The following is a 27108-nucleotide window of genomic DNA, read 5'->3' on the forward strand; positions in this document are numbered from 1 at the left end:
ATCATTCGGCTAACTGGGAAAACATAACCAAATAGTGTGGAGTCTTTGCTCCACATAGGGAAAAAGATCTATAGGCAGTTCTTTTCCATTGTAATCAGATCGCTGTCGCGTAAGAGCCTCATCCCAAAAGAAGCAGGATATCAGTTTTGATTTCAGTGACATCCAAAACCATTCTTTACTGCTGCAGAATCCTAAATATGAAACCTGAAAGAGATAACTTTTCATTAAGAAACTTATGTTTGAATATAAGTGAAGTGTATGCTTTTATAGAAACTCCGAGTTAAAGTGTGGTGGATTCATCGGTGTATGATCTTCATTTCAAAATGCAGATTTAGAATAATTTCTCCTCTAAACTATTTTCACATTATTACTATTTTAAAAGATGCCAGTCGTTTTCTGCGCAGGTATTTTTAAAGACAATATTTTGGTGAAATACACTGAACACCCAGACAAATTACTCTGGTAACAATAAATGTATATTTCTCCTACTGCATTATTATTCTACGTTTCTTCATTGATCCTAGAGTACCTTTAGTAATCAAAGCTTTATGGAGAATAGCTACACCATTACCTTAACAATGTCTATAAGAAACTTTACAAGGAAAAGGCAGAATCACAACTGTAACCATAACCCGGTTTGCCAGCTGAATTAATCTCATCAGGCTGAAAGGGGTTTAGCAGTGAGTCCGTCTTTGTTTGGAGAGCATTTTCTCTAATCTTGACAATTGAACGTCTCAATGAATGAAAATCCGTAAAATGGATGCGGATTTGGTTAAGGTTAGTAGACTTTTAGTAGCACTCCCCTTTCTTCACTGACAAAGAGGTCATGAGCGTGATCCCTTTACTTTCGAATGCGTCAGTCTTTGGTGAACTTTAGAAAGAGGCTGCTGACGTTTATTTTTCGCAACAGTGTAATTTTCTCTGCTCCATTGTGTGACCCATGGCTGGTTTGAGTGAATAATTGCACACGATATACGCACCGCTTAATGCATGCGCAAACGAAATATACTACCAGGAGAATCTGTACTTTTGTGTACATGCGCATATATGACAAATGCAGCTCGTCACGTGTATACTGTCACGTGCGATAAAATGACAACATTATTTCTGGGAATTGCTTTTACATCACACGTTTCTAAATCTGTCTGCTCCCAAGTATCAAAGAATGGAGTTGTGTTTATTTTAGAAGTGGCCTCGGGTGTCCTCGTGAGACGAGAAATAAATAAACGGAGGGTCCTTACGTCAACTTTGTTTAAAGGATCCAAGTGGTTGGAAGTGTGAAAAGAAGACTTTGTTAGTCTGTGTTGAGCAAGAAGTTCGCGGAACAGAGATTTGTTGGATGTGGGCCATATTATAGAGGCAATTGTTTGTCTGTGTTATCCACGGATGCGGTGACTCAGTTGATTAGAAACATGTTAGAATAAATGACCTACTTCTCCTCACCCCCTTCAGTATTATCAAACTGATGTGTCAGAATTAATCATCTTTCCCGGTCGCACTTTATCACATTATTGCGCAAATAAGTATATTTCGTTTTCTGCGAATTTCTTCGTGATTTTTGTTTCCTTTCCGGTTAGCTGTTGATACTATTTTGTTTGAACTTAAATACTTACAAATATGTATGTAAATGTTATTTCAAGGGCCACCAAAATTGCTTTTATAAATATTTTGTTAAACCTTTCTCGGTTTTTCAATACCTTAGTTTTTAGAGCTTTTAAAGTTCATGTATTCATAAAAGTAACATATATATATATATATATATATATATATATATAAGAGATATATCGACAATCATTAACGTAGTTTTTGTAATTTAGTTACCTGATTTTATGGAGTTAAAAACGTTACTTATTGCGCTACCATCCATCCCTTTGAATCGTCTTTGGTTCCTACATCGGCTAGCTTATTTTGACAAAGTTGTTTAATAATCTTGCTTGAAATAAGTAAAAAGCGTGTGGTGACTCACTGGAGAGGCTCCAAAATTTGCAATTTGCTAAACCGTACCCTCCCTTCAGTGATAATGATTTCATAATTGCCTCAGTCAGAGCGGCATGTTTCCTGTTAACCCTGCCATTCTGTGAGTCGTGTATATTAGCAGAATAGCTGGTTTTTGTCATTTTTGTTTTTGCAAGCAAAATATTTCATTAACTTAAGAGAAATTAAACGCGACAACTAGGAAAATTGACAGGACCAGCCACACCTTAAGAATATTTGTTGGGGATGATAATTGCGAGATGTTCCACCAAAAAAAAGACTTTCATGAAGATTGATTAAATGCATTTTTGTCCATAATTTGACCAGAATCTCGTGCAGGCAACACCACAGGGACCGGAAGATGGAAATATCTGCATTTCCAGCTGTGATAATGTCAGCGTCTGATCTATGAAAGCGGCTTCTCTGAGGAAATATGATAACAATTTACTGCAGCAGTCTGAAAAGAGGAGTTTATTGATAACACGGCACGAACGAGCAGCCAGAGAATTATGGAAATAGGTTGGATTGAGACGTACTAACAAGAAAAATAAGCGCATTTGCCACATGCACAGCTAAAGTTTGAACACAATTGATGTGTTCAAATACGTTCATATATGTACACAGTAAATGCTAGTGATGAGGCAATTTCCCATGAAGCATCAGTGTTCTTGAAGGACAGTTTGTTTTTTTCTGGATGAAAAACTACTTCTTTTTAATGCTTACCAAAGTTTCTGATAATTCGAAATGCAATAAAGAGTTATTATCCATTCTTTTCCTTTTTACTAATACAACAAACAATTTGAGGATAATTATTAGACAGGGCATCGAGAGGTCATGAAATCTCGATTAATCTGCTTTATTTTCGGACTATCGCTAACAGCATAAGTACGATTAAGCAGTCACACGAACAATACATATTGAAAAATGGTTGCCTTTTCTCATGTTTGAAGCCACCTTCTGATGGACTCTTCTTTTTTTTTTCTCCCGCATAGTGATCAGCCTCGGGCGAAGGTTGAGTTCTTTTCATTTCACAAACACAATACAAAGACACCTCATGGACTCGTATGTATATTCGTGTCGTGTCGTTGGGTGGCTCCCAGACTTTCGTCTATCTCCGCTTGTTTACTCTGCGGGGAAAGAAGAAATCGCAATATGTAGGTGTAGTGTGTTGTTATGTCAAGCGACTCTGCCACCAGGGAGCAGCCACCCGATGGGCAAATGCTACCCGGTGCCCATCCCTAATACGTAAAGCCAAGCCTGGGTCCATTAGTTCTATCAGTGCAATCATGCACTATAATCCCGCATCCAGACAAGGGAGGTAACCCTCCCCACGCCTGAGTAAAAAAAAAAAAAAAAAAACTATCATCCGTCTTGCAGGAGTGCCAAACAAATCCCGCACCGGCTATCTTATCCACTGCCCGCAATAAATAAATAAAAAACCTTTTCCCCCCTTTTCTTTTCTGCACTCATGCAAGTTGAACAAAACAATAAAAAAAGTACAAGTAATTTCAGATCATCAATCAACTACCAACCAAAGAGATGGCCTTCTCTTCTTGACAAAAACAGCTTTAGCAAATTCTTCCAGAGCCAAATAATTAGACAAATAAATAACTTCACTGCCATTACGTAAATCTGTTAGCACAGACATCGACTGCTGTCTACACCCATCATATAGTGGGCAGCCATATAAAACATGATGCCAGGTTTCCTCTGCTTTACACGTGCAATAGGAATCTGCTTTTAACCAAAAATAATGTAATTCAATTCACCATGCCCTGTAAGCAAATAAGACAATTGCGTATTCAAAGAAAGCCATTTATTCTTCTTATTATTAAACAGAAACCTGGCATCAGGTATATATAGTTTAGTAACGATACCTGTTGTACTTTGATTCCATTTAGCTTGCCAAACATCCAATAACTTTTCCAATATGCGTTTCTTTTCTTTTTTAATATCAACGTTGACATCTATGGTTAAATCGAAAAAAGTAAAATGAATACCTTTTCTTATAAAATAACAAAAAACTCTGTAATGTACGTACAGATCTAATGGCATATGTCCAGCTAAAACCTGAAGAGCATGGGGTGAAGTTGTTCTACACACACTTTCTACTGCTAATAACATAGTTCTTTGTAGAGAATATGATGATTTGGTTACTTCTGCTGCCTCTATCTGGGTGACACAAGTCACCCAGATAGAGGCAGCAGCAGTAACAATTGGCAAAAATATTGCCTTAAAGTATTCCTTCTTAATCCCCATTCAGCTCTTGATATTCTAAATGTGGAAGCACTGAAATTCTTAATTTTATTAATTAAATAATTAATTTGGAGTCTAACATCACTCCGAAATACTTATTTTGATTCACCAAACGTTCTTTCACCTCATGAACTTGGTTACCTTGCCGCAAAAACTAGCCAAGCTATTCACGAAGCCACCTTATTTTAGGAACAGTCACGCAAGACCGCCAAATGAGCAGACTCTTCACAGTCATAAATCAGGTTATACTGCTGTAACTACTTCGGTACAAATAGAGGGGGAGGGAAGTGTAGCCAATGAAGGACAATATCCAGTTGCAAAAAGAAACACCTAGAAACCAAAAACAAAAGGTAATCCACACTTTCAACCAGACATAAAGTACCCGTATCTCCAAGAGGCTTCGCAGACCATGTTCGCCTTTCTTATCGCTAAGATGATTATTTATAAATTGCTAATGCTTGACAGCCATTTTTGAAAATGCAAAATGACCCTTTTTTTTCAAATTGCACGGTTTATCATTGAAAAGATATATAATCTGGCATGAGCCATTCAAAAATGACTGCTCAAGTGTAGCGGATGAACTTATTCAAACGGACCAATGCAGCGGGTTGGATGAAATCCGAAATAAACCATCGGAATGTATCCTGGAGTTCAAATTTTATATCCCATCTGTTGTACAGCTCCAATCTTGTATTTTCTGATTTTTGTTTGTTTGAACTGCTTAAAGTTTCAACACAATTGCCCGCACACTTCTATCAGAAAGCCTGTGAAGTCGTTGAAATTAATATATTGACGTTGATCAAAAATATTGTATGCTCATGTGTCTGGAATGAACTGTATAATCCACGACGAAACTCTCCCTCTTGATACGAATATACGAGATACCACGATAAAGTAACCAGGTGAGATTTAACTTCAGCAGTCAGCCAAAATATGTAATATGAGTCGTTTGGATTCGGTTTTTGTGGAACAGGAAGAAAAAAAAAAAAATCATGAAGAATGTTTGATTGGACGAGCGAATTTTATATCATGATGCTGCATCTTTCCACAGCTCTTTTGGTAAGGAAATTTTTAGCAAATGAAATAATATCGTTGGAACACCACCGTATTCTCCTAATTTTTCCCATCTGACTCTTTCATACTTCCACACATCTAAAATTAATTCGATGAGACCTTTGAATAGATACCATTTTGACTCAGTTGAAGACTAAAAACCTGAACCTTTCAGTACTTCCATTGCTTGAATTACTAAAAGGACTTCGAATAATTTTTTTCTTAAAATAAATCTCTTACTTTACTGTCACATCTCTTATAGGAATACTTTGAGAGCAGACGCTATTGATCGTGTGAGAATCGAATTCTAAGAACGATGGTTTGCTGTGATACAATGGAAGATACTTAGATTGTTGGTATTGGGCTTAACGACACAAGGGCTACTGAGGCCAAATTGATGATACTTAGAATCTGTGGGGGGGACATAATTGAACACCTTTAGTGAAACGATATACAGGTGTAGATGAAGGAATTTATTGTGAATATAGGTCATGGAAGGACAAATTTGCGCACACTAAAAAAACTTGAGAATAGCGTTGGCCAGCAATAAATCAATTTTCTTATTAAAACTAGCAAGCTAATCTAATATGCCAAGTTTGACAGTCATCAAATATAAAATAATAAACATTCCGAAGGGAGGAGAGTCTCGTACATGTAATTAAAATATATTGATTATAAAAAAATTATACGAGACTACATAAAGCAAGTAATCTTCTTCTTACAGTCTCCCCTGCTATTACCTGCTTTTGTGATATTTAGTATCGAATCGCCTTCCTGTCAAAAATATCCGCTCTTTGCATTTTCTTGAATGCTAAATTTTGTCTTTTGAATAAAAAGTGTTTTAATTGTGTGCAGAAATATGTTCACAGATGATGCTGAAAGGGGCAGGGCCCAGTTTGAAAGGATTTAAATTAGATTACTTTAATGATGGTGGAGTCTGGCAGTGATGGTCGATAACCTTAAGTATAGCATAATATTAACTAAAATTTTGACTTGGAAAAAAAATCTTTCATTTAAGGGAGCATATAAATGAAATAATTTAAGTCAATTTTTTTACATTAATCAAAATGTTAAATATTCTGGGATGTTGGGTTAGTTCTAATAGACAAGCGAAGTTCCCAATGCCTATCAGGACAAAATTTGAAATAATTCCGAATGCAGAATCGTTTCAAATAGCAGTATAGACTCTATACTTCACTCGAGAAAATATTATGTCATAACTTTCACACAGGAGTACAAATTGCAAAGAATTATTTGGTTTTAGGAACCCAAGATTAAATCGCATAGCTGCATACATACCCTTTTGAAGTTCTTTCTGGAAAGAGACAGGGGTTCGAGATGTAAGTTCGAATGAGCAGTTCATATTCGATCTTATTCCTAAAGAGACTACTAATTTGCAAATCACCACAGCAGGGTCTTATATTTCGATTCATCTCGAGGTAAATCGAAGTAAAAACAACAGTAATAAACAGTAAAGGAATTCCTTTAAAAAAAACACAGGTTTGTAACATTTTATTTATTTGTCATTATAAATAAATTTCCAACGTCATTATGAGAACGTCAAAAACAAAACCACCGATGACTGAGTCGAATGATGAAGGAATACAGTTCTTGTAGATTGAGAGCTAACAACACCCTGTTGAATGATTGTGCAACATCCTTTCTTTGTATACATATCCATTCATTGGAACACATTTTAGATATAAAAATATTTGAATAACTCACTGTCTAAGACAACATTAAATTTACATTCTAAGACAGTGCGATGGGCCAATTCTAACAAACAAAGTTGTATATAATAAACAGTGAAACTAGCAAGTTAAAAACAGTCGTTCTTTCAAACCGATTCGTCTTGCTATCAACACTTAACAATTAAATGAAAGTAGCTCTACAGAGCGATTTGAAAATGGAGGTCAGTATTTCATGAAGATTTTCTGCGCGACAATACAAACAACAGTCCAGAACCATTTCAGATTTAATGCACCGTTAACAAGCTATACAATCTCGAACTTCCGTGACATCATTTCCGCCCAGGTACGTAATGGTCAATGTAACGTGAAGATAAGCAGTCGAGAAAATCGACTACGATGATGTGTGGACATATCTACGTCATCTTGTTTGGAGTGCAATGCCATTCATAGAATTAAAGTGGCTGCAATCAGCCTATGCCATTTCGCGTCATGAATTGGCAAATATAACATACTTTGTACTTAAAGTAATGATTTTAGTTTTGCAATTTTATAAGTTCCTTAACTGCGTGTATAATATTATATGAAAAAGAGATCATAAGGTTATATTGAATTCTCTGTAATGAGAAGAAATAAAAATGTATCACAACATTTACTTGACCTTTTATGAATTTTATGCCAAAATAAAAAATTGGTGGCCCCTGACCTAGACACATGCTTAGCGCACTGCAAAAGATGCTCATGAATGCTATTTTACATTCACGACTTAGTGTGTATTGAGCGCTGCACAGGAAGTCGTGAAGTATGCCACCATAGAAAAACATCGTCCGGATTTAGATCGGTTAACTTTGCAGCCAAGATCTCGAGCGACTGCTCAGGCTATTCGTATCGTATGATAAGTAGTCGAAATGTCAACGATGAAACGCAGGTTTTTTTTTTAACATTGAGTTGATTCACTAATAGCCAAGAGTTGCAGTTATGCCCGTTAAGCATTGGCGAATGAAAGTTGACTTTGTCCGCCGCACATTGCAGAAAACGTCTACATATCAACACAAGTGCAGGAACCACCGACTAAAGCTACAAGGTCTGCCTGACTCATCTTTAAAATACTTGAGTGCATGCCATCTAACGAGTATTAATGGAAGGGTCAGCGTTCACAACAGTCAGTACGGTTGATTCCGAATGCCATATCGAACGGGGTTCATCATGTGATTCTCCCTATGGAAACCCTATTCCCGGAGTTTGGGTTGAATTATCAAAAGTATAGTAACAGTTGGAAATATTTTGTGGGGTGGGCTGTAGCATTTCATTGGCGTTCACCTAAACAAAGAGCATATTTACATGAGCGAAGATATTTTCTGTAATGATGGGATGTTTTTGACATTATCTATAATGTGAGTAATGCGGCGATTTGTAGAAACGCTTCCGATAACGGATATGACGTCACGAAAGTTCCAGGTCGTATAACTCTGTCCTATATTCGAAAATTTCCTACAAACATTGTGAAATATTGACTAGTATTTTTGGATCGCCCTGTATAATTCTGCGAATATGCCGAGGAAGGGCATTAACAAGGTAAACTACTAACCCTGTGGAATGATTAAATTTTTAACATTTAAAAAAATTAGCTACATTCGATGGTGTAAAAATTAATTTACGATAAGTGGTCAGATAGATTTAACAACCTCATCTATGTGCGCAGTTCGCAATATTTATCAACATACGATTGACTATTTTAAGAACATTTAACAATGGCAATAAATGCATCCTTTCTGTTGCATTTTAACTTTAAAAATGGATCACAAACTGTTATTTCGCAGCACCAAACCATTAGTTTAAAATTCTCACAAGGCAAGGCAAATCAGTGCAACAGAACAATCAACGTGTTTCAGTCATGACTCTATATATTGGATTCGGTTCGTGATGATTAGTTAATGAAGAGTATTCCCTATCGATCCCAGAATAAGTTCATTATTGCTTCGGATGCTGATCGCTTTTATGGTGGAATTGCGTACATCGCCACTATATGTACTGTGGGCGTGTTCTCAGTTGGTTTCAGCCAGCAGATGAGCAACAAGAATTAGCGAACGATAATAAATCCGCGAGGAACTGTTCGTTGTTATTAAAGCTTGTTCGTGAACCATTGTGATGAGCAAAGATTATGGAGGTGAAGGAAGATGAACAACTGGCGCGTTTGGTAGCGTAGTTCGTCTAATTGAGACATTAGTCTGCATGCAGCTTCTGAACTGCTGTGTACATCAGAAAAGTGCGTTTATGCTCTATAAGTTATCAAGAAAGTACCTGTTGTATGTCCATATCCTGCAGGCAGCTAACTTAAAAAGAAATTTATACTGGAAGCTGCTCGTAAATAGTATGGCAATATTTATTCAATATTACCATGTAACACGTGGCCTCTAGCTGTAAAGGGACATGTCTTTGAAATAAACTGATATTAATAATAAGTGCCCAGAATGAAGTTCATGCAATGCAATATGATTAGTTCTTATCTCTAAGGTGATATATCGTGGCCCACGAGAGTCAAAAGTTCGCTCTCATTGTTTAATTCAAATGAAATGCGAACATTAATATTTCTAAAATCTGGAAATGGAATTATTCAAGTTTGTATAAATGCATTGGCGAAATTGCGTCAGGATCTCTTCGATGAACTTAAGGTAATTTAAAGCCAGTTCTTGTTGGAAGTTATTTTCGCATTAAAAAAATTATCTGGTCAGAGCTACTCATTCCAGCAAAGACTGTCTTACATGAACTCTGTCAAAAAAATGACTGACCCTAGAAAACTCGCACCTGAAAGCCAAGAAATGACAGTCGAATACATCGATTAAAGCCAATCAGTCAGAAACAAGGAAGCCATTTTGAAGCAATGTAATGTCTAGAGTGGATTATGTTTTGGAAATCGAGGTGTAACGTAAGTACACATTGATATTCATTCATCACATTTTGTACAAACCATATACTGCCAGAGATCAGAAAAGGTTGGCGGCCACAGCCATCCTTCGAAAGTAATGACCTTCGTAACTTTTAAATGATTAGCATCTATTCTATGTGAATTCACCTTACACTAACATGTGGGTGATTTCGTTATTGCAAAATGAAATTCTGTCTCCTCACAAAATCATCAATTACAGGAATACAATCTCAGAAAGAATGCTCACATCCTCATGGTAGTTTACTTACTCGTTGTACTGGACCTTTATCTTCTCCACTACGCACTGAAAACTATTCCAGATACTTACGTATTGAATTAAGTACTTCGGTGTTCTGTTGCAACCATTTAAACCAACTTCTCAAGGCCTCAGTGGTGTAGCCAAGCAGATTGCTGTGCTGTATAAACTTCGACTGGCAATAATTATTCTGTTTACAGTATCCGCTGTAGAAAAAAAATACTGAAAGAAAAAGAACAGATTTTGAGGGAGATGAGGAGAAAGCAACTTCACCTTCTGACTTTACTAGCACATCGTTTCGGCTTGCTCTCCAGCCCACTAATAAACTAGAATTCTGGGATCCCTAATAAATATAACTTCTTTGTTTTGTTTTTTAATCCTGTAGGACAGCCATCTACTGTCAAAAGAAGTTTACACCTTCATTGTTAACCCATACAATTCAACCATGCTAAAATTAACACCTAGACATGCATTTTTCCTGGAAGCTTGTGGATTCGAATGCGCAGCATGCCTGCAAATGTTATTATAAGCTCATTAAAAAAACGAGAGCTCTGTGCTGTGTATTACGTTTAGGATAACCTTCGTATAATTAAAGTTATTAGTATTTTATTGTTGTTTCATCTCTAACAGCACAGCCCTTGGACTACATATAAAAAAAATTTCGCATTAGTGAATTACCGAAACTAGAACGCCCCTGTTTGTTCTGTATTCTATACCGTTTTCTTCGTGGTACAATGGTTTATAAATTGAGAGGGCTTGCTCAAGTCCACTCAATGTAGAAATCGAATTCGGGTGACCGAAATGTGGCTTGAATTCTGTAGATTAGAACAACATTTGTTTGTGAATCCATCCGAAGTAATTCGTAAAAGATGCTAGACGCTGTTTTTTATCAACAAATTATAAAATCGCTAAATATTACTGGACTATTATAGATTATTGTGAAGAGATAAAAACAGATCGCTCTTAATTTACCACATTCGAAATATATTCATAAATGAGAAAGATATCTAATAATTTAGAGCTGGAACATTAGTTCCTTAACGTACTTGTATGATCTATAACTGAATGCCTAAAGACGCAGATGGTTCCACTAATCCTTTGAGAAACCAAATGAATTTCTATTCATGCCATTAGTGGGTGTGTGTGTGTGTGTATTTTATTCTTTTTCAGTCTGGTTCTAAACGTTTAAAGCTCGTGTCTTTCAAAACATTATTAGAATTCTTACAAGATTTTAATGTGTTCCTTTCTATTATCAGTATTACACATTTCGATGTTATTTATTTATCCTTGCAATACGATAAGCAATTTGGCACTTTGATTTCCCCATTGTAATCTCGTAATGCATATTTTATTAAATGACATGGGTCAATTTATAATCACCACTTACTGCAAGTTCTGAACTTTTTTTTTTTTTATCTGATTATATAAAATATGTTCTATTTTTATTCGAATAGTATTTAAAAGCACCAAGTCAGCTCATGATTGGATAACGGGAGACAATGATTGATGTATTGAGCGATTTTAATGGCTTTCAAAGATTATACCAAAATACTGCGAGTCCATCGTAACTATTAAGTTCTAAATATTTAGCTGTAATTGGTAGCCAAAATAAATGCTCAAAACATCGATTTCACGAGATACTGACAGAATTAAAATTTACACTTCTATTCTATAGACACCAAAATAACGTTCATATATTTTCATGCTCATTATCTCATACTGTATAAACAACTCCAACAAAGACCACAAAGGCACAGATTGCAGACTGCATACAAACTACATGGCAAACATTAATATTTCATTTCAGCTAACAACAACGAAACATACATATATGAATAAGGACGAACTCCTTTATTTACACCATTTTCTAGCTTTTCTCGTGCAGGGTAAATGCATTTGGAGTAGGATGCAGGGTTGTCACGAGGTATGCTCATTTACTATATCAAAATATATCCTGATCTTTATAAATACTCGTCTATATCGCCAGCTATCTTACATTCCCAAACTAACCTGTATTCCTTCTTAAGTACATTTGTACAGCGATGAGAAAGAATGAATTAAATAATGCAAAGACAACTATAAGATGTCTACGTGAGGCAAAATGAATAGGCGCATTTCATCAGACACCCATGATTACAATATACAGAGTACTGGGCACAACATACATCGTTACATCACAACAGCAAGCTTACTGAGAGTCCAAGTTATCATCTGGCATTTCTTCGAAAAACGTGGGCAGGTGGATTTGTCTGATCAAAGAAGAAATACCGTCGTCTTTCAGTTTACAGCGACACAAGATTTTCTTAAAAGCGAACCGAAAGTCTTTGCTAACCAGACCATATATAAGAGGGTTGATAGCTGAATTGCAGTATCCCAGCCAGAAGAAGACGGAGAACAAAATAGAAGAGAAGCATTCTTCGCAGAAAGCTCGAATTAAATAAACAGTGAAGAATGGTAGCCAACACAAGATGAATCCTCCCACAATGATTCCAACAGTTTTTGTGGCTTTCGCTTCTGTACGGAAACGCTTTGCGTGCCACCTAGCGTTACGTTTGCTCAGACGATTAAAAATATTTCTCCCTGATCGGTGCTCTTTATCGCTTCCACCAGAAGGCAGATTATCGGATGATTGTCTTGCCGCACATAAACTTTCCGATGTTTCTCCGTTCTCGGTCTTTCGATAATGCATTTTGACGTAATACTGTTTCCCGTTGGATTTGCGAGCGATGCTGGTGTGTACTTCGTCTTGGCTTTTTCCGCTGGCCACACTGAGCGTTCTTCTTGGAATAATAATATCACCGGGTCTACGATACTCTGCTGATGAGTGCTGATGACAGTTTGGGTCGGGTGAGGGGTTGCCACGATGTATTCTTAGTGTCAGATTCTCAGTGTCCGTTTTTACCCGTCTAGACTTCGTGGTTCTGAACCCGCGTTTGATGGCGCGGCTAGTTCTAATAGCTGCTACGTAGATCCTCCAGTAAAAGAATAACATGATTAGCATCGGGATGTAGAAAGACCCTAGGGCCGAGTACACAACATAACCTCGGTTGTTGATTAAGGTACACTGAGCTATTGAGCAGCGGGAGGGAAACGTTGCGTTGTGTTTAGTTCTGTTCACAAAACGAGCCACAGTCTCCACACCAGCGTGAGAAGTGTTGAAGTTGCTCTCGTTTAAAAGCGCAGACTCGTTATCGTAGTCATACAAACTGTCGTTATCATAAGCAGCAACATCACTGTCCAACATCTGATCATTCCAGCCTACTAATGGCGGAAAACAAATGACGAACGACAGGACCCAGACCGAAGCTATTAGTAGTTTCACCCGGAGAGGGGACATCACGCTGCGGTAATGGACTGGGCGCGTGATAGCTAAATAGCGATCGATGCTGATTGCACACAAGTTTAAGATTGACGCAGTACAGAGACACACATCCACTGCTAACCACATCTGGCACCAAATCTCTCCAAAGATCCACACCTCCAGAACCTCCAGAGAAATTGAATACGGCAGCACGGTGATCCCGACTAGAAGGTCACTGACGGCGAGCGACACTATCAAGAAATTTGTTACCGTGCGAAGCTTAGCCGAAGCAAACACGGCTAATATGACCAACAGGTTCCCAGCTACGACAACGGCATTAATCACGCCCAAAGTAACGATGGTAGCGACAACCTTCACGTCACGCAGCTTTTCGGCGTTAATCCAGTCAGGACACGAAACCATCTCGCCGCCTTCCACCACCAGAACACTGCTGCTGTTGTTCATGGTCGATGAGAGGGACGCTGCTTCTCAGTGGCTAGCACCTCATCTGTTTGAATAGGAATGCTCTGTGACCTCTTGGTCGGAGCACCGGCCCATTATCAGCGAGTAGTGTGCTTTGTGATCTTGGTGGTCCTCGTATAAATTTTGCTCGAGACACGTCATGGCCAGAGTCGAAATCTGGAAAAGAAAATACAGTAAACTCAATTAAGTGATTGGCATTGCTTTTATATTATAATTAAATTGTTTTTTTAATATTATTTATTATAAGTAGAGAAACTAAGAAATAAAGTATATTGAATGGCGGCAGAACCTGCAACATTTTTCCGTATATTCTGGCCATTAATTTTGTTAGGTCTAAAGCCAATAATAATATAGTGGGCAACTGACTGTAGCATTAGTTTGAATATTGATAGCGATATTATTAGAACTTCAATGGATATCATCTGATTTTGCCTCTCGATAATTATTGCTTTAATATTAGCTTCATATATTTACAAAGTCGCATCCAATATTGCAATGGAAAAAGAACTGAAGTGAAACTAAAACAAAAGACATGCTATTAGAGAGGAGAAAAAACGAACAAGTTAATTAAATGTACGCAGTGCGTTAAAAGTAATAATAAACCAATGAGTTTCACGCGCATCCGCCATATTTCTCATTCAACGCACAGCAACAAATATACACTAGTGTTCAAAGAAAGTGCATCACCTAGGAATTTCACATATCTAACCCTTTTTCACGATGGTATGTTACATTAATGACTAGCATCACAAATAGAAATATAAACAAAAGATATTTCTTAATAGTTATTAGCATTAGCATTAGCAGAGGCATATGATGCAAGAAAGCAAGCTTATTCATCATCAGCCAAAAAAAAACAAAAAAAAAAAAAAACCCACTCCCATTTCACCCCTCCGTTCGTTCGAAATACCTGTCCAGTTGAGCTTTAAATTTGTTTAGGCTATCAACTTCAACAACCAGTGATGGAAGTCGGTTCCACCAACCAACCACCCGCTGGCCAAAGGCAAATTTCCGCACATCTATCCGACATCCGTCCTTCCTCAATTTGAATTTATGCCCTCTGAGGTGATTATTCTGAGAAAGATGAAGAATCCCATTGGCATTGAGCATGCTCAAACCATTCAAAGCCTTATACACCTCTATCAGATCACCTCGCCGGTGCCTAGTCTCCAGACTCTGTAATTTGCAAAACTTAAGCCTTTCTTCGTAAGAGCAACCCTTTGTTCCATTTACTAATCTTGTTGCCCTTCTCTGTACCCGTTCCAGCAGCTCTACATCCTTCTTGAAATGAGGCCTCCAGACCTGTATACAGTACTCAAGATGTGGCCTTACCATTGCCTTATACAAGGGAATAATCACCTCCTTATCCCTGCTAGAAAAATTCCTGTATATCATTGACAAGACACCATGAGCTACTCTTGCAGCTCGTCTGCACTGCTCAGAGAACTTCATATCTGCCTGCACAATTACCCCCAGGTCCTTTTCATTCTCCACCACTGTCAGTGTAGTACCGCAGAGTTGATACGTTGCTCTGGGGTTACTGTTTCCCATATGCAGCACTTTACATTTGTTGATGTTAAACCTCATTTGCCACCTCTCAGCCCATCTGTTCAACCTGTCCAGATCCTGTTGCAGCAGCATAGCGTCAGTATTGCCCTTAACGACCCTGCCAACCTTTGTATCATCTGCAAACTTGGACATTAAACTTGATATCCCATCATCAATATCATTCATAAACACCGAAAACAACAACGGACCCAACACTGAACCTTGAGGAACTCCACTAATAACATTAGTCCACGTTGAGCAGTGTCCATTGATTACCACTCTCTGTCTTCTGCCACTCAACCATCCCCTTATCCATAGCAGCAATTTGCCTCCAATGCCACACTGCTCCAATTTGTGCAGCAGTCTTCCATGTGCAACAGTATCAAAAGCCTTTCTAAGATCCAAATATATAATATCAAAGTTATTCCCTGCATCCAGTTCTTTTGTGACTACATCATAGTATCCAATCAAATTGGTCAGGCAAGACCTGCCCTTAACAAAACCATGCTGCGTCTGAGCTATAACTGAATTCTTGTCTAGATGATCCTGCAGTGCTTCTTTAACCAGTGCCTCCATTAATTTACCTGGAACAGAAGTTAAACTAACAGGTCTATAATTACTTGTGTCAGCCTTTGAACCTCCTTTGTGAATTGGGGTCACATTTGCACATCTCCAGTCCATAGGTACCTCCCCTGAGTCCAAGGAAGCTCTCATAATTATGGCTAAGGGTTTGCTTACTTCCTTTGCTGCCTCCTTTAATATAACTGGATAGATCCCATCCACCCCAGGTGCCTTTTTTATGTTTATCCCCAACAATCTCTCCTCCACTTTCCTCTCAGTTATTACAAAATCATCCAGCTCACTGCCAATGTTTACTTTACCTACATCATTCTCCTTCCTGAATAACTCCTCATGCGTGAATGTAGATGCAAAATACTCGTTTAGATTGTTAGCCACCTGAGCAGGATCCTCAACTGTTGAACCATCAATATCCAGTGGACCAATCTGATTCATCCCTTTCCTTTTCGAGTTCAAGTATGTAAAGAACTCTTTTCTGTTTTTCTTTGCATCCTTTGCCAAGGATTTTTCATAGTCTGCCTTTGCCTGCCTAATCTCCTTTGTGACTTGGTTACAGACCAACTTATATCTATCATAGGCTTCCATGTCACCCATTAATTTGTATGTATCCCATGCATTTTTCTTCTCTGCCACATGTCTCATTAGTTCATCTGACAACTATTTAGGCCTAAACCTTGAACAATATTTCTTAGTTGGTATGTAAAGCCTGGTAGCCTCCAAGATTAGTTCCTTGAATGCTTCCCATTTTGAGTTTGCTGTTGGTAACACCGTCGAGGCATTGACAAGATCAATTTCTGAGAATAATCAACTGAGAGTTCATGGGTTCAAACACCAATTAAGAAGTTCACGAAGGATCTTTGGTTTCTTTCTGGCAACTGCAGATTCCACACGATACCAGCAATTCTCTATAGGATGCAGGTCCGGGCTTGTCCTGCCAGCTAACAGCTATAATGGACCGTTCTTCCAACCATTTTTTCAACTGTAACAAATGTAAACACATTACTGTCGAACCTTTAATTCAGAAATGAAGCTAAAGTAATTACAGAACTGCCTACTTATACTTTTCGCCCGATGACAAGGAGTAGAGTCGTCCTGAAAGATGCAGTTACTTGGCAGATTGAAATGGTCTCTAATGGTTTGCAGCAGTTTGCCTTCCAGTATAGCCAGGTATCTATTGGCATTTACAGAACGTTTTATAAACTGCAGGTGATACGAAATGCACCCCCCATATCATTTGGCTGGTAGGGAATTTAACTGTAGACACCTTCTTTCTCCTCAAACGATCCAAGGATGGCATTGGTAGCCATAATCAGGTTACTAACTGTTGATCTGTTGTGCAAAGCATAATGAATTTAATGAGGCCTGTGAGGGAGAATGTGCATGGTAAGTGTTTTCAGTACTGTTTTTTAAACAAACAAGAGGAAAAAGAGATGGGTCTAAAGTGCTTGGTTTCAGTTGGCTCGGTAAACGGCCATCTAGTGATTCTGCTACAATATACGGTGTATGGAAAACCCATGATATATGGGGAAAAAATAATAATAATTGCTGGATTTCAACTGGTCCAATTTTTAAAATTGGAAAAGCTCGAAAATCGTTCTAAAAAGGCCAAATGTAAAATTTCTTGACAATTCATTCAGTGAGAATATAGTTATTACATGCATATGAGCGGACTGACAGCCATGGAGAAGAGAATAAGCACCTATGCTGACGCGTCAAAAAATTCTATCCTTATAAATTATAAATTCAATGTTTTCGACTTTAAAATGTAGCAGAATCACAGATGCGTAATAAAATTTTACAGCCACCAGTTACCCGAAATAATTGACAATTAATAAAGAGATCACGTGCCACTGAGCGATAAGCAGTTATGTTTGATTCGATGCAACTCACACGCTATACACAAAAAGTCGGTGATTGTCTAATGTTTGATTTTTCACGTACTTCGTAATCAGCCTGCAGTTTTTATTTCAATATGCATCGCACAAATCATTCTCAGCTTCCTCAGAAGAGATTACGATGTCAACCCATTTTTCCGGCAGAGCTACTAAAGCAATATGCTTTTTATAAACTGTGTGATTAGCATAATAATTATAACTGCGATAATGACACGAAAAAACTCAGCAGGAAATGGGGAGGTTGTGTTGTCTGAAATAATGCATGAGCTTTTCTGAATCAATGTAGTTAGCGCGCTGATGTGTATGGAAAGGATTTGGCTCACATTAATTTCATGCATATACTGTATTTGTGATTTTATCACTTTTGGCAATAAATGAAGAAAAGTATCAGTGGCTGCGAGGCATTACAACCGTTATTATCAATGCTGATTCTGGCATAATACTTAACTTTGTCTAATAGCGGTTTGGCATTTGTTGAGCGCCTTTCAGCAATTATATTTTAATTTCTCAGTTACGTTGATGGATTGATTCACGACAAGCATTGTCCGGTCTGTTTTATTTATTGTTCATAATAATTGAAGCAGGTTTTACATTTATCCGTGGATGCCGTTAATGTTTATATATTGAACTTCTAAATTGTTTTAGCAACGTATTCTCTCGACAACACGTTTATTTTCAATTCACCCTTCTCTTCTTGTTGGTATAGTAATAAACTACTTAATTTGTGTGTCTTAATATATAGCCCTATTTATATATACGTGACTAGGGCCATATATTAGAGTGAAGTACCGTATCCATAAAAAATCTACATATACCGATCATTTCGTAAGCTTTTAATCAACCACACGGATTTAAAAAATCCGTTTAATGCAGCTATATAAATACTATCCGTAGTGGACAATTTTACTTGAATTTCATTAATAGCATAACAGAGGCTTCAGAAAAGCTAGAAAATCTCACCACAGTAAATAAAATTATAAAAGCAACAACACGTTTGTCGTACTTCCATATCATATCCAATTAGCCAGCAGGAGCCAAGGTGCATTTCTATGACTGCTAAATACAGTGTTGTTTCTCGTGTGGTCCTCCCAGAGTATAAACAGAAATATTCATTTATTTTAACAACATTGCTCTACTTTCTCTTCGTATGCCAAAACAGGTTCTACTTCTATAATTACAAATACTCTGTGCATGACAAGAATGCTGCAGTACGAAATGTATTGGCTCTACATACAGTAATTTCGAGATGGTAACTCCATTGCAGAGTAGTCCTGGAGCCTATTACCATAATTAGTGGTTTTTTTTTTTTTTTTTACTACTGATAAACTACACTGAGTTCCCACCAACTATGAATCATAAACCTAGAGTTAGTAATGGCGTAATACAAACGTCCTCAAAGATGGAGACTGAAAGCGCATAATTTTCAAATCACTCCTTTATTTGGCTCTTCATGAACTACAAATTAGGAAGAGTATTCTTGTTTATCGAAGCAATTAGTGTGGTCATCAACACGTTTTGGTGTTAGAACATTGTGATTTTGTTTTAGCCTAATGCACCAAGATGCCATTTCGAGTACCCATTAAACTGGGCTTTACTGTCCACTCTCTTTATGAACTTTTCCCTAAACGTAGCTGAGTAGTCAGCCTCAGGCGGGGGTTACACGCAATTAAAGTCACCTATACTGATACCTCATAGCGTTAATTGCTTTGGAGCTTAATAAACACCTAAGTATCCTAGATACAAGTCATATTCCCTAGCTATTTAGTTGAATTGCATTTACTGAAGAGATGGAAAAAGAAAGGAAATTAAGATCGGCAACAATAACATCCGCCTCGTACCGAGCAGTGATTTCAGAGTTTTACAGGATTCCACAAGGCACTCAGAGAATAAATCAAATTTTCCTCATTTCTGAAATCCTGCTCTAGTAGTTCCCAAACGTCGCACGCGAAAGGGTTTAAAGGGTACACCGCACAATTATTTATTTTACTTTCAGAAAACAGTTCAATAAAATTTAATCAGTGTGTGACCCAGACATCTGTGAATTACTCACTTAATAATTATGCCGTTTATTGCTCGATTTTTCACCTTTCTGCGAATGAATGTACAGTAACTGGGTTCATTTTAGAATGGCAGTGACAGTAGTTTTTCCAAAAAGTGCGCTTGACTAATCCTTTATTACTCGGTGACTGTTGTAAGTTGTCGTGTAAAATGTTAAAAAAGTGTTTGGTACATAACAATTTTAATACAAAATAGTAGGCATTAAAAATGCTTTCTTCACTAGCTAACATGTACTTAAATTTCTGATACCCTTTATTCGCCCAAGAAGGGCGAATAAAGGGTATCCAGGTTAGCGCCCTACTACGTGATGGCACGACAGAAGTATAGAGAAGATATTGTGGTAATCTGGAAATCGACGAATTTTTGAGAAGCAGTTTTTTCCCTCTCTCTCTCTCTGGGTGAAATCTGCATGCACGTACAATCAATGCCCGTCTGAAAATAAGTACTAAAGCAGACACTGATCGTGAAGTAAATTAAATTGCTTGTTAGCATTTGCACGAAGCTTCATTCTTTTGAGCTTGGAAAATGCCATGTTCTAATTGGCTAATGCAGAAATAATCACCTCACGTGTAATTTAATTCCGGTAAATGATCCCTTCAAGTGTAGCAAAACGATACGATCTGTGTAACTAGTCGGGTCCAGTTCACCTCGCTGCATTCTTGGCATTCGTGGTGTCCATCTTGTCTCATTAAGTGACATTTAAAGCCTGTACATTTGTGGAAGTTATTCCATGCAGACACGGTTGTGTCAAACTAATGGAGTCTTCGAGAGCAGTCAGCTTCGTTTACGGTTGTGCGGGGATATTCGGCTCAGAACAATTCTCACGATGGTTGTATGTAACTAAGCAGCATTAGTGGGAAGTGCATCAGTTTAACTTCATACACGCCTAGATACAGCAATCACGGATGTGCAGATTTTGAGGATTGTTACAACCTTTCTCAAACGGTGCAATTTAGGATAAGAGAGGAAAAGAAATAGAAACTGCAAGGCAGAATACTAAAATCTCTCTCTCGGGTGTTAATAACAGCGTAAAGAGAGAATGTGGCAGCATATTTTGCGCAAAGTTTTGAGGGTTCTACAACTTTTTCAGGAGAAAGTTCAAAGAAGACGGACTGTCTTCTAGTGAGAAGCTACCCAATATACACTGAGTGATCACTGAATTATGACTACCTACCTAATACCGTGTTGGACCACCGCTATTCGCCTAGGCGTTGACTTCACTAGATGTCTGAAGCCGTGAGCATCTGCACGGGGATCACTTTCCATGCTGCCTGTAAGGCTTCCCACAGACAAGTGTTCAATTGAATTGAAGCTAAGCGAATTTGGAAGCCAATCAAGATGGATGATATGTTCGCTGTTTCTCGAACCACACGTGCACATAGTCTCGTAAGAGCTGCCAATAGATCTCACCAGTGAAACATTGGTCTATGCACCAGGGGTTCTAGTTTTTGTCAGAAAAACGTGCCCCATATTAAACCACCGTCACCTAAACTGTATAGGCTTATTGACATCGACGATGATCAGCGGATTGTCATTTGAGATGATGTCAACTGTCGCTTTTATTTTTATTTGAAAGCGTCCCCTAGCAAGAAACTGGAAACTCCGCTATATACATATATGTATTGTACACCTTCATATGATATTCAGAAATATAAATTGAGGCGCAAGGAGCCACTGATCTTATGAAGTCTATCATGAAAATCTTTCTCAGTCAGGTGAGCAAGATTTTGACTAGCAAATAAAGATTCATTTCTGAGATCCAAGTACTCATGGCAATAATATATAGTATGTCTCCAGAGCTGTGCAGTGCCACTGCGACTTTTCCGAAACACCCAGCTGGCTGATTTAGCTTTCCTAAAAATGAGCCACGACCGGTTAATAAAAACATAGTTTGTAGATTATGCGCAAACCATTTTCCTGATGGAACATCAACAACAGAGGGAAAGAACCTACGAGTTATTTGAGTTAGCCCATTTATTATTCCAAAGAGTCATTAAGATTCGCTTCGCTTCATTCTCAAGATTACGAATAATAAAGAGTTGAAAGTCATTATTCTGTAAATCAGCCTTTTCCTTGTGACAATCTGTAGTGCAGCAGTGGAGACAGCTCTACAAACTAGAGTCATCTTCAAGAGCATCATCCTCTGAATGGAATACAGTTTTTTTTTTAAATTAACACAGTCTATCCAAGCTGAGATATAGGAAGAAAAACGCAGTCATAAAGAAGAAATAGTGTCGTTCCTAGTAATTCTTGCTATCATGTTAACAAATTTTGTAACCTTTTCAGATAGAAAATTGATATGGGTGTCAATGAAGACACCAAGATATTTAATTTTCTTACCAGGTCATCTGCATATGCAATCATATCAATATGACTTCATTACATTTCGTCTAATACCAATTTCCACATTAGTGGGGCATCCTCGAATTCCAACTAGACTTAACTGTAAAAGATCTCTCTGAAAATAATTCACTATGACGCCCGATGAGAGCATTTTGCGAGGCGAATGATCAATAATAACACACTCCCCCAAGAGATATCGACGAAAATGCCAAGAACATATTGCATTTGAATCTCTAACCAAAGATTTTAAAGCATGCGTTCATAGACTTTATCCAAACCTGGAAGATAAGAAGAGGGCTCAGTTTTAGGTTTTTCAGCTGACTTCAAAATGATCTTAGGTAGAGCATCCTTCCACGGCGAAGGAAAAATTCCTTCAAGCAGGCATTTATTGGAAACAGTTTGAAGAAACGTTTAATAACTTCCCTTCGATGAGATCCATTGACAAGGTGATCAAGTATAACATAATAGGCCGAGCCAATGTACAGTTTCAGAGTCCCCACAATGCATAGAACTTATCACATTCCCGGATGACCTTAATTTGTGTAAACACAACTTATAAACAATACCCCATATATTCTCATTACCAGCTGTTTGCACTGTTTTTCTATGCATCAAATTCCTTTTAGCTATTAAACGGGTATATAACAAATAAATAAATTTTCTGTTTATACTCCGGCACGACAACCAAGTCAGTAGAGTTTACAATAAATTGTCAATGCAAATATTTAGTAGTCGGGCTTGAACCCCGGCCCACTCAAGGAACGCGTGCTATGCACTCTCACTCCTGACCACTGGGCTACGTCATATTTTCTTTTGATTAATTGATACTCAGTTTTCAACATAGCAGTAGTGATCTACCATTGAGACCATATAACGTACTACACTATTCCCTTATACGAACATACACGTTGCGTAATCCTCTTCAGTTCTGTCAGCGGGAGGTAGTTTAACCCGTTCGACACCATTCTTTGTACGCCGTGAGAACCGATAAGACGTTATTTCCAATGTGGACACACCCGTCGCATCATCTCCCACAGTCATGCCCTTTTGAAACTCCGTGATATCTTTACTACATCTCATAACTGCTACTTTATCACTTTGACTTGCACGACCAGATGCAAATTACCACTGCTGTAGCATAGCATAGTCAATTTACCGATGGAGTGGTCATAATTCAGCACACTAAATAGACCTATTATGGATGGCAAATATTGAAACAGAACAAAAATTTAAAAAAGGATCCTATTAAATTTTGCAAGTCAAAATAAACTCATTCACTCTCAGAATACGAACAACATTACATGCCATCCTGCAGGATGTGTCTCTTTTCTTGTCAACCCTAAATCTGAGCAACAAAGGCAAGTTCCAAATGCGATCAATTGGAGACAGAACAGTTGTTTGTAATATTGATGTCAGGCCCTCTGCATGCTAGATAAGCGTATCAATATCACACCATTACAAATGGTATCGTGCATTTGTTGGTTTTAGGGAATCTACTTCATATCTGGCGCACCCCTTTTTTTGGTGGCTCGTATCACGAAGACAATATCTAGATATTTGTGTAGCATGTGCTCTAGCAATGAACGGTCATAACATTGGACCATCATGCTTTAGACAGTACCTTGAAATATTGGTTCCACCACACCACACCACATAGGTTTAATGGTTTGCGAGAGGGACGTTTTAGTTTTTAACCAGTGTGGAAAACCTGATGACAATTTGAACTTAATCCCCTTCCACTCAATATGTACAGATAGAAATATAACCAGTGAGTCATCGCGGGTACCTCACTTTTAAACAACAAATTCAAGCCCAGTATGCCGAACTCTCAGGAAATACCTCGAAACGTACTTCGGTAGGGTGGTCGCACCAGATCTACACTGCATGCCCGCAAAATAAAAGCGTTCCTTCATCTAAGCATGATCACATGAAAGGTTGATTGGCGTTTGCCAGGAAGACACCTTCGCAGTAACCCCTCTTTGTGCTCAAGGCACCAGAGTTTCAATAGACAGTCTCGACTTGGACCTATAACGTGGACTTCCGTCTATCTCCACCTGATAAACTGACTTTGTGCAGAACCTCTGCAAAACAGACCTGTATGGCAGGTCTCTTCGCCGCCAGGGAGGGGCACCTGCACAGCCGCTCCCTGGTGGCGAAGAGACCCTAATGGCCGCCCATAGTCACTTGGTACTGGTCTTCTATTTTAAGTTCCTCATGCACAAAAATCCCGCTCCCACACCTGAGCGCTATAACATGGACTTCCTGTTTCCTTCCCCTACTCTGTTCATTTTCACAGCGTAACCCAACACAGTCTAAATTTAAAACTTTGACTTGGGGTCGCCTTCCCTATTGGCTCCATATTTCTGACTTTCGCCCCTACTCTGCCTAAACACCAGCGAACCCCCATACAATGTCAAAGTTCAAACTGCGTACGAAAATCCTGTTCGGCCTAACCTTTCAGCGACTGCTTCCAAATACTATTAAATTATTATTATATATATATTTTTAAGGTCCTTGCCACTGAAATCTCAGAAAAATTAGGTGGCAAGACCTGCCAGAGTACTTATCTAAAAATACTGGTGTACCTGGTCTGCCTCCACAAGGCATAGTGTGGACAACGTTGGGCCTCAGCAGGGGTCTAGCGGCTAAATGGCCAGAAGAACAAGATACACTACACTTTTAATTCTCTGACTTTTACAGAGTTCTGTATACCACGCGGAGATGGGGGAAAACCCTGGTGCTGTTAGACACGAACACTAATATAGTGTCGGTCCTAGTATGCCGATGTCATTTTATATTAAGATTAATTCCTTGTTCAAACATTTTGTCTTTAATGGTTAATTTGTAGCTGAATTTTGCATTTGTAAGATTCCTCTGGTTATCTGTGTAGGGAATCAAAAATGTATACCAGTTAATTTATTAAAGAATTTTATTATTATTTTCGCTAATCCATATATTTTCCATCCATAAATGGCAAGTTTAAGTTTTAACTATGGAAATGTTTACTAATACGATTCCTTAAATACTTAGAAGAAAAATAACCTTAGCTGTACGCAAGTTGAGCTAAAATTGCTAGTTTATTGGGTATTGAAGCGTGCTCATGCACTTTAGTTATTCAAAACTACCGCATAAGTGAAATTACTGAACCAATGTAAATCCAGCTCTACTGCCACGATGTTCTGTTTGATGATAATTTTTTTGTTGTTTGTTTCATCAAAACGCCGGTCTATAAGATTCTTCGCTGGTGCGGGTGGTTTCAATATTACAGCTCTCGGTTTCGTATATGAGAGGTTTTACAATTATTATGATCCCTGCGGGATGTCGCATGCAGTTTCAAATTCATTAAAATGAATGAGTTGGGGAATGAAAACGCGTAGGATTAAAAAAATCTACTGAACTCACGAGATGAAACTGCTATGTTTACAGGATGTGTTACTCTACTACGTCATAAATGAAACACGTTTCCTCTTGAGAAATCTATTTCGATTTCTCAGCTCAAATCTAAGAGGTAATTAAAAGATAGGCGACCGCATTAGGGAACAGGAAACGTATGCCGAATGATGTATCATTTTAATAATATCGTGTGCACTCTGGAAGAGTTCTTTATATGTCCAAAGTCAGTAGTGTACTGCATTATTAATGAAAACAACAACATCGTCTTTGGGGGGGGGGGTTATTACTTGTTGTTGTTTCGACTTCCCTACTGAAGTCACTATCCCACCATACTACAGTACAATTCACTACCTCTCAATTTACAAATTATTAACATCAGTTGTATTTTACTTAATATGAATCCTCGATGATTACCCAATCATTCTCTTACATTACCAAGTTTCGTTTCTAACCTTTACATGAAATGTATTACAACAGGTATCCTGTTACCTCAGTAATGTTCACTGTAAATCCCTTAGTCGTCCCTCTTAATAAAATTTCCTTCTGTTTACACCTCACCTGATATGTTATGTTGTGTTGGCACCTGGCCTAAATTAATGCTATAGGTTAACATATCCGTACAGTACCACCCTTACATTATTTCATAACAAATTAGCTCATCGTTAGAAAGAACTATCAATCAATTTATTACAGAGTTCGGAGTTAAAAAAAAAAAAAAAACAGGAACAGACTTACGTTCCGAATTGGCCGCTACTTCCAATTTTCTTGCTCTTCTTGGCTTGCATATCTGCCCAACTGGCCAGACACAAGTGTAGTCTCTTACACGATAAAACTTCGGAGGAACATCTTGCGATTTCATTGCTAAGGACGCCGACCACCAAAAATATCTACTTCTTCCACTTCAACCCGCAAAATCACGACTTTCCCCTCTTAGACCGAGGTTCGAGCCCGTCACCACCAAATACGGAGGATGCGGAAAGGTCAGGGAATGATCACCACATATCCCGGAACAATATGGCCTTAATTGCTAATGCTCCTAAAAACCAAACAACAACAACTTGTTCTATTACTCCCCCAAGGACTCTAACCAATCCCCCCTTTTTTTTCACACGGCACTATGGCCCTTTCATGTTTGCCGGTCACCTTCACTGCTAAATATAGCCAACTTGCCAAAATATCATCCCTTCCCTAGTGCTGACCGCTGTCTCTGTTTGCTCTCTATATTACTTGTTTCCATTTACATGTACGACTATAACTTTTCCATCCGGTGTTTCTTCAAACTTTAACCTTATTTACAATAAAACTAAATATACGGCATTAATGCTAATTCTTGATTTATTTTAGCAAAACAAATA

The 27108-nt window shown here is 38.1% G+C and overlaps 1 protein-coding gene across 1 annotated transcript in view; it reads right to left on the minus strand.

The window, feature by feature from the left end:
* The window catches only part of LOC150083182 (putative G protein-coupled receptor No9), a 94463-nt gene extending 80544 nt beyond the window's left edge, over window positions 1-13919 (minus strand). The window contains exon 1 of the mRNA XM_090378419.1: window positions 12346-13919. Within this exon, the coding sequence (XP_090234545.1) occupies window positions 12346-13919 (1574 nt within the window). The remainder of the gene's footprint in view (window positions 1-12345) is intronic.
* Window positions 13920-27108: the final 13189 nt, after the last annotated feature.

Source organism: Mastigoproctus giganteus, chromosome 7, assembly GCF_048544385.1.
Source record: "Mastigoproctus giganteus isolate SK-2022 chromosome 7, ASM4854438v1, whole genome shotgun sequence".
NCBI lineage: Eukaryota > Metazoa > Arthropoda > Arachnida > Uropygi > Thelyphonidae > Mastigoproctus > Mastigoproctus giganteus.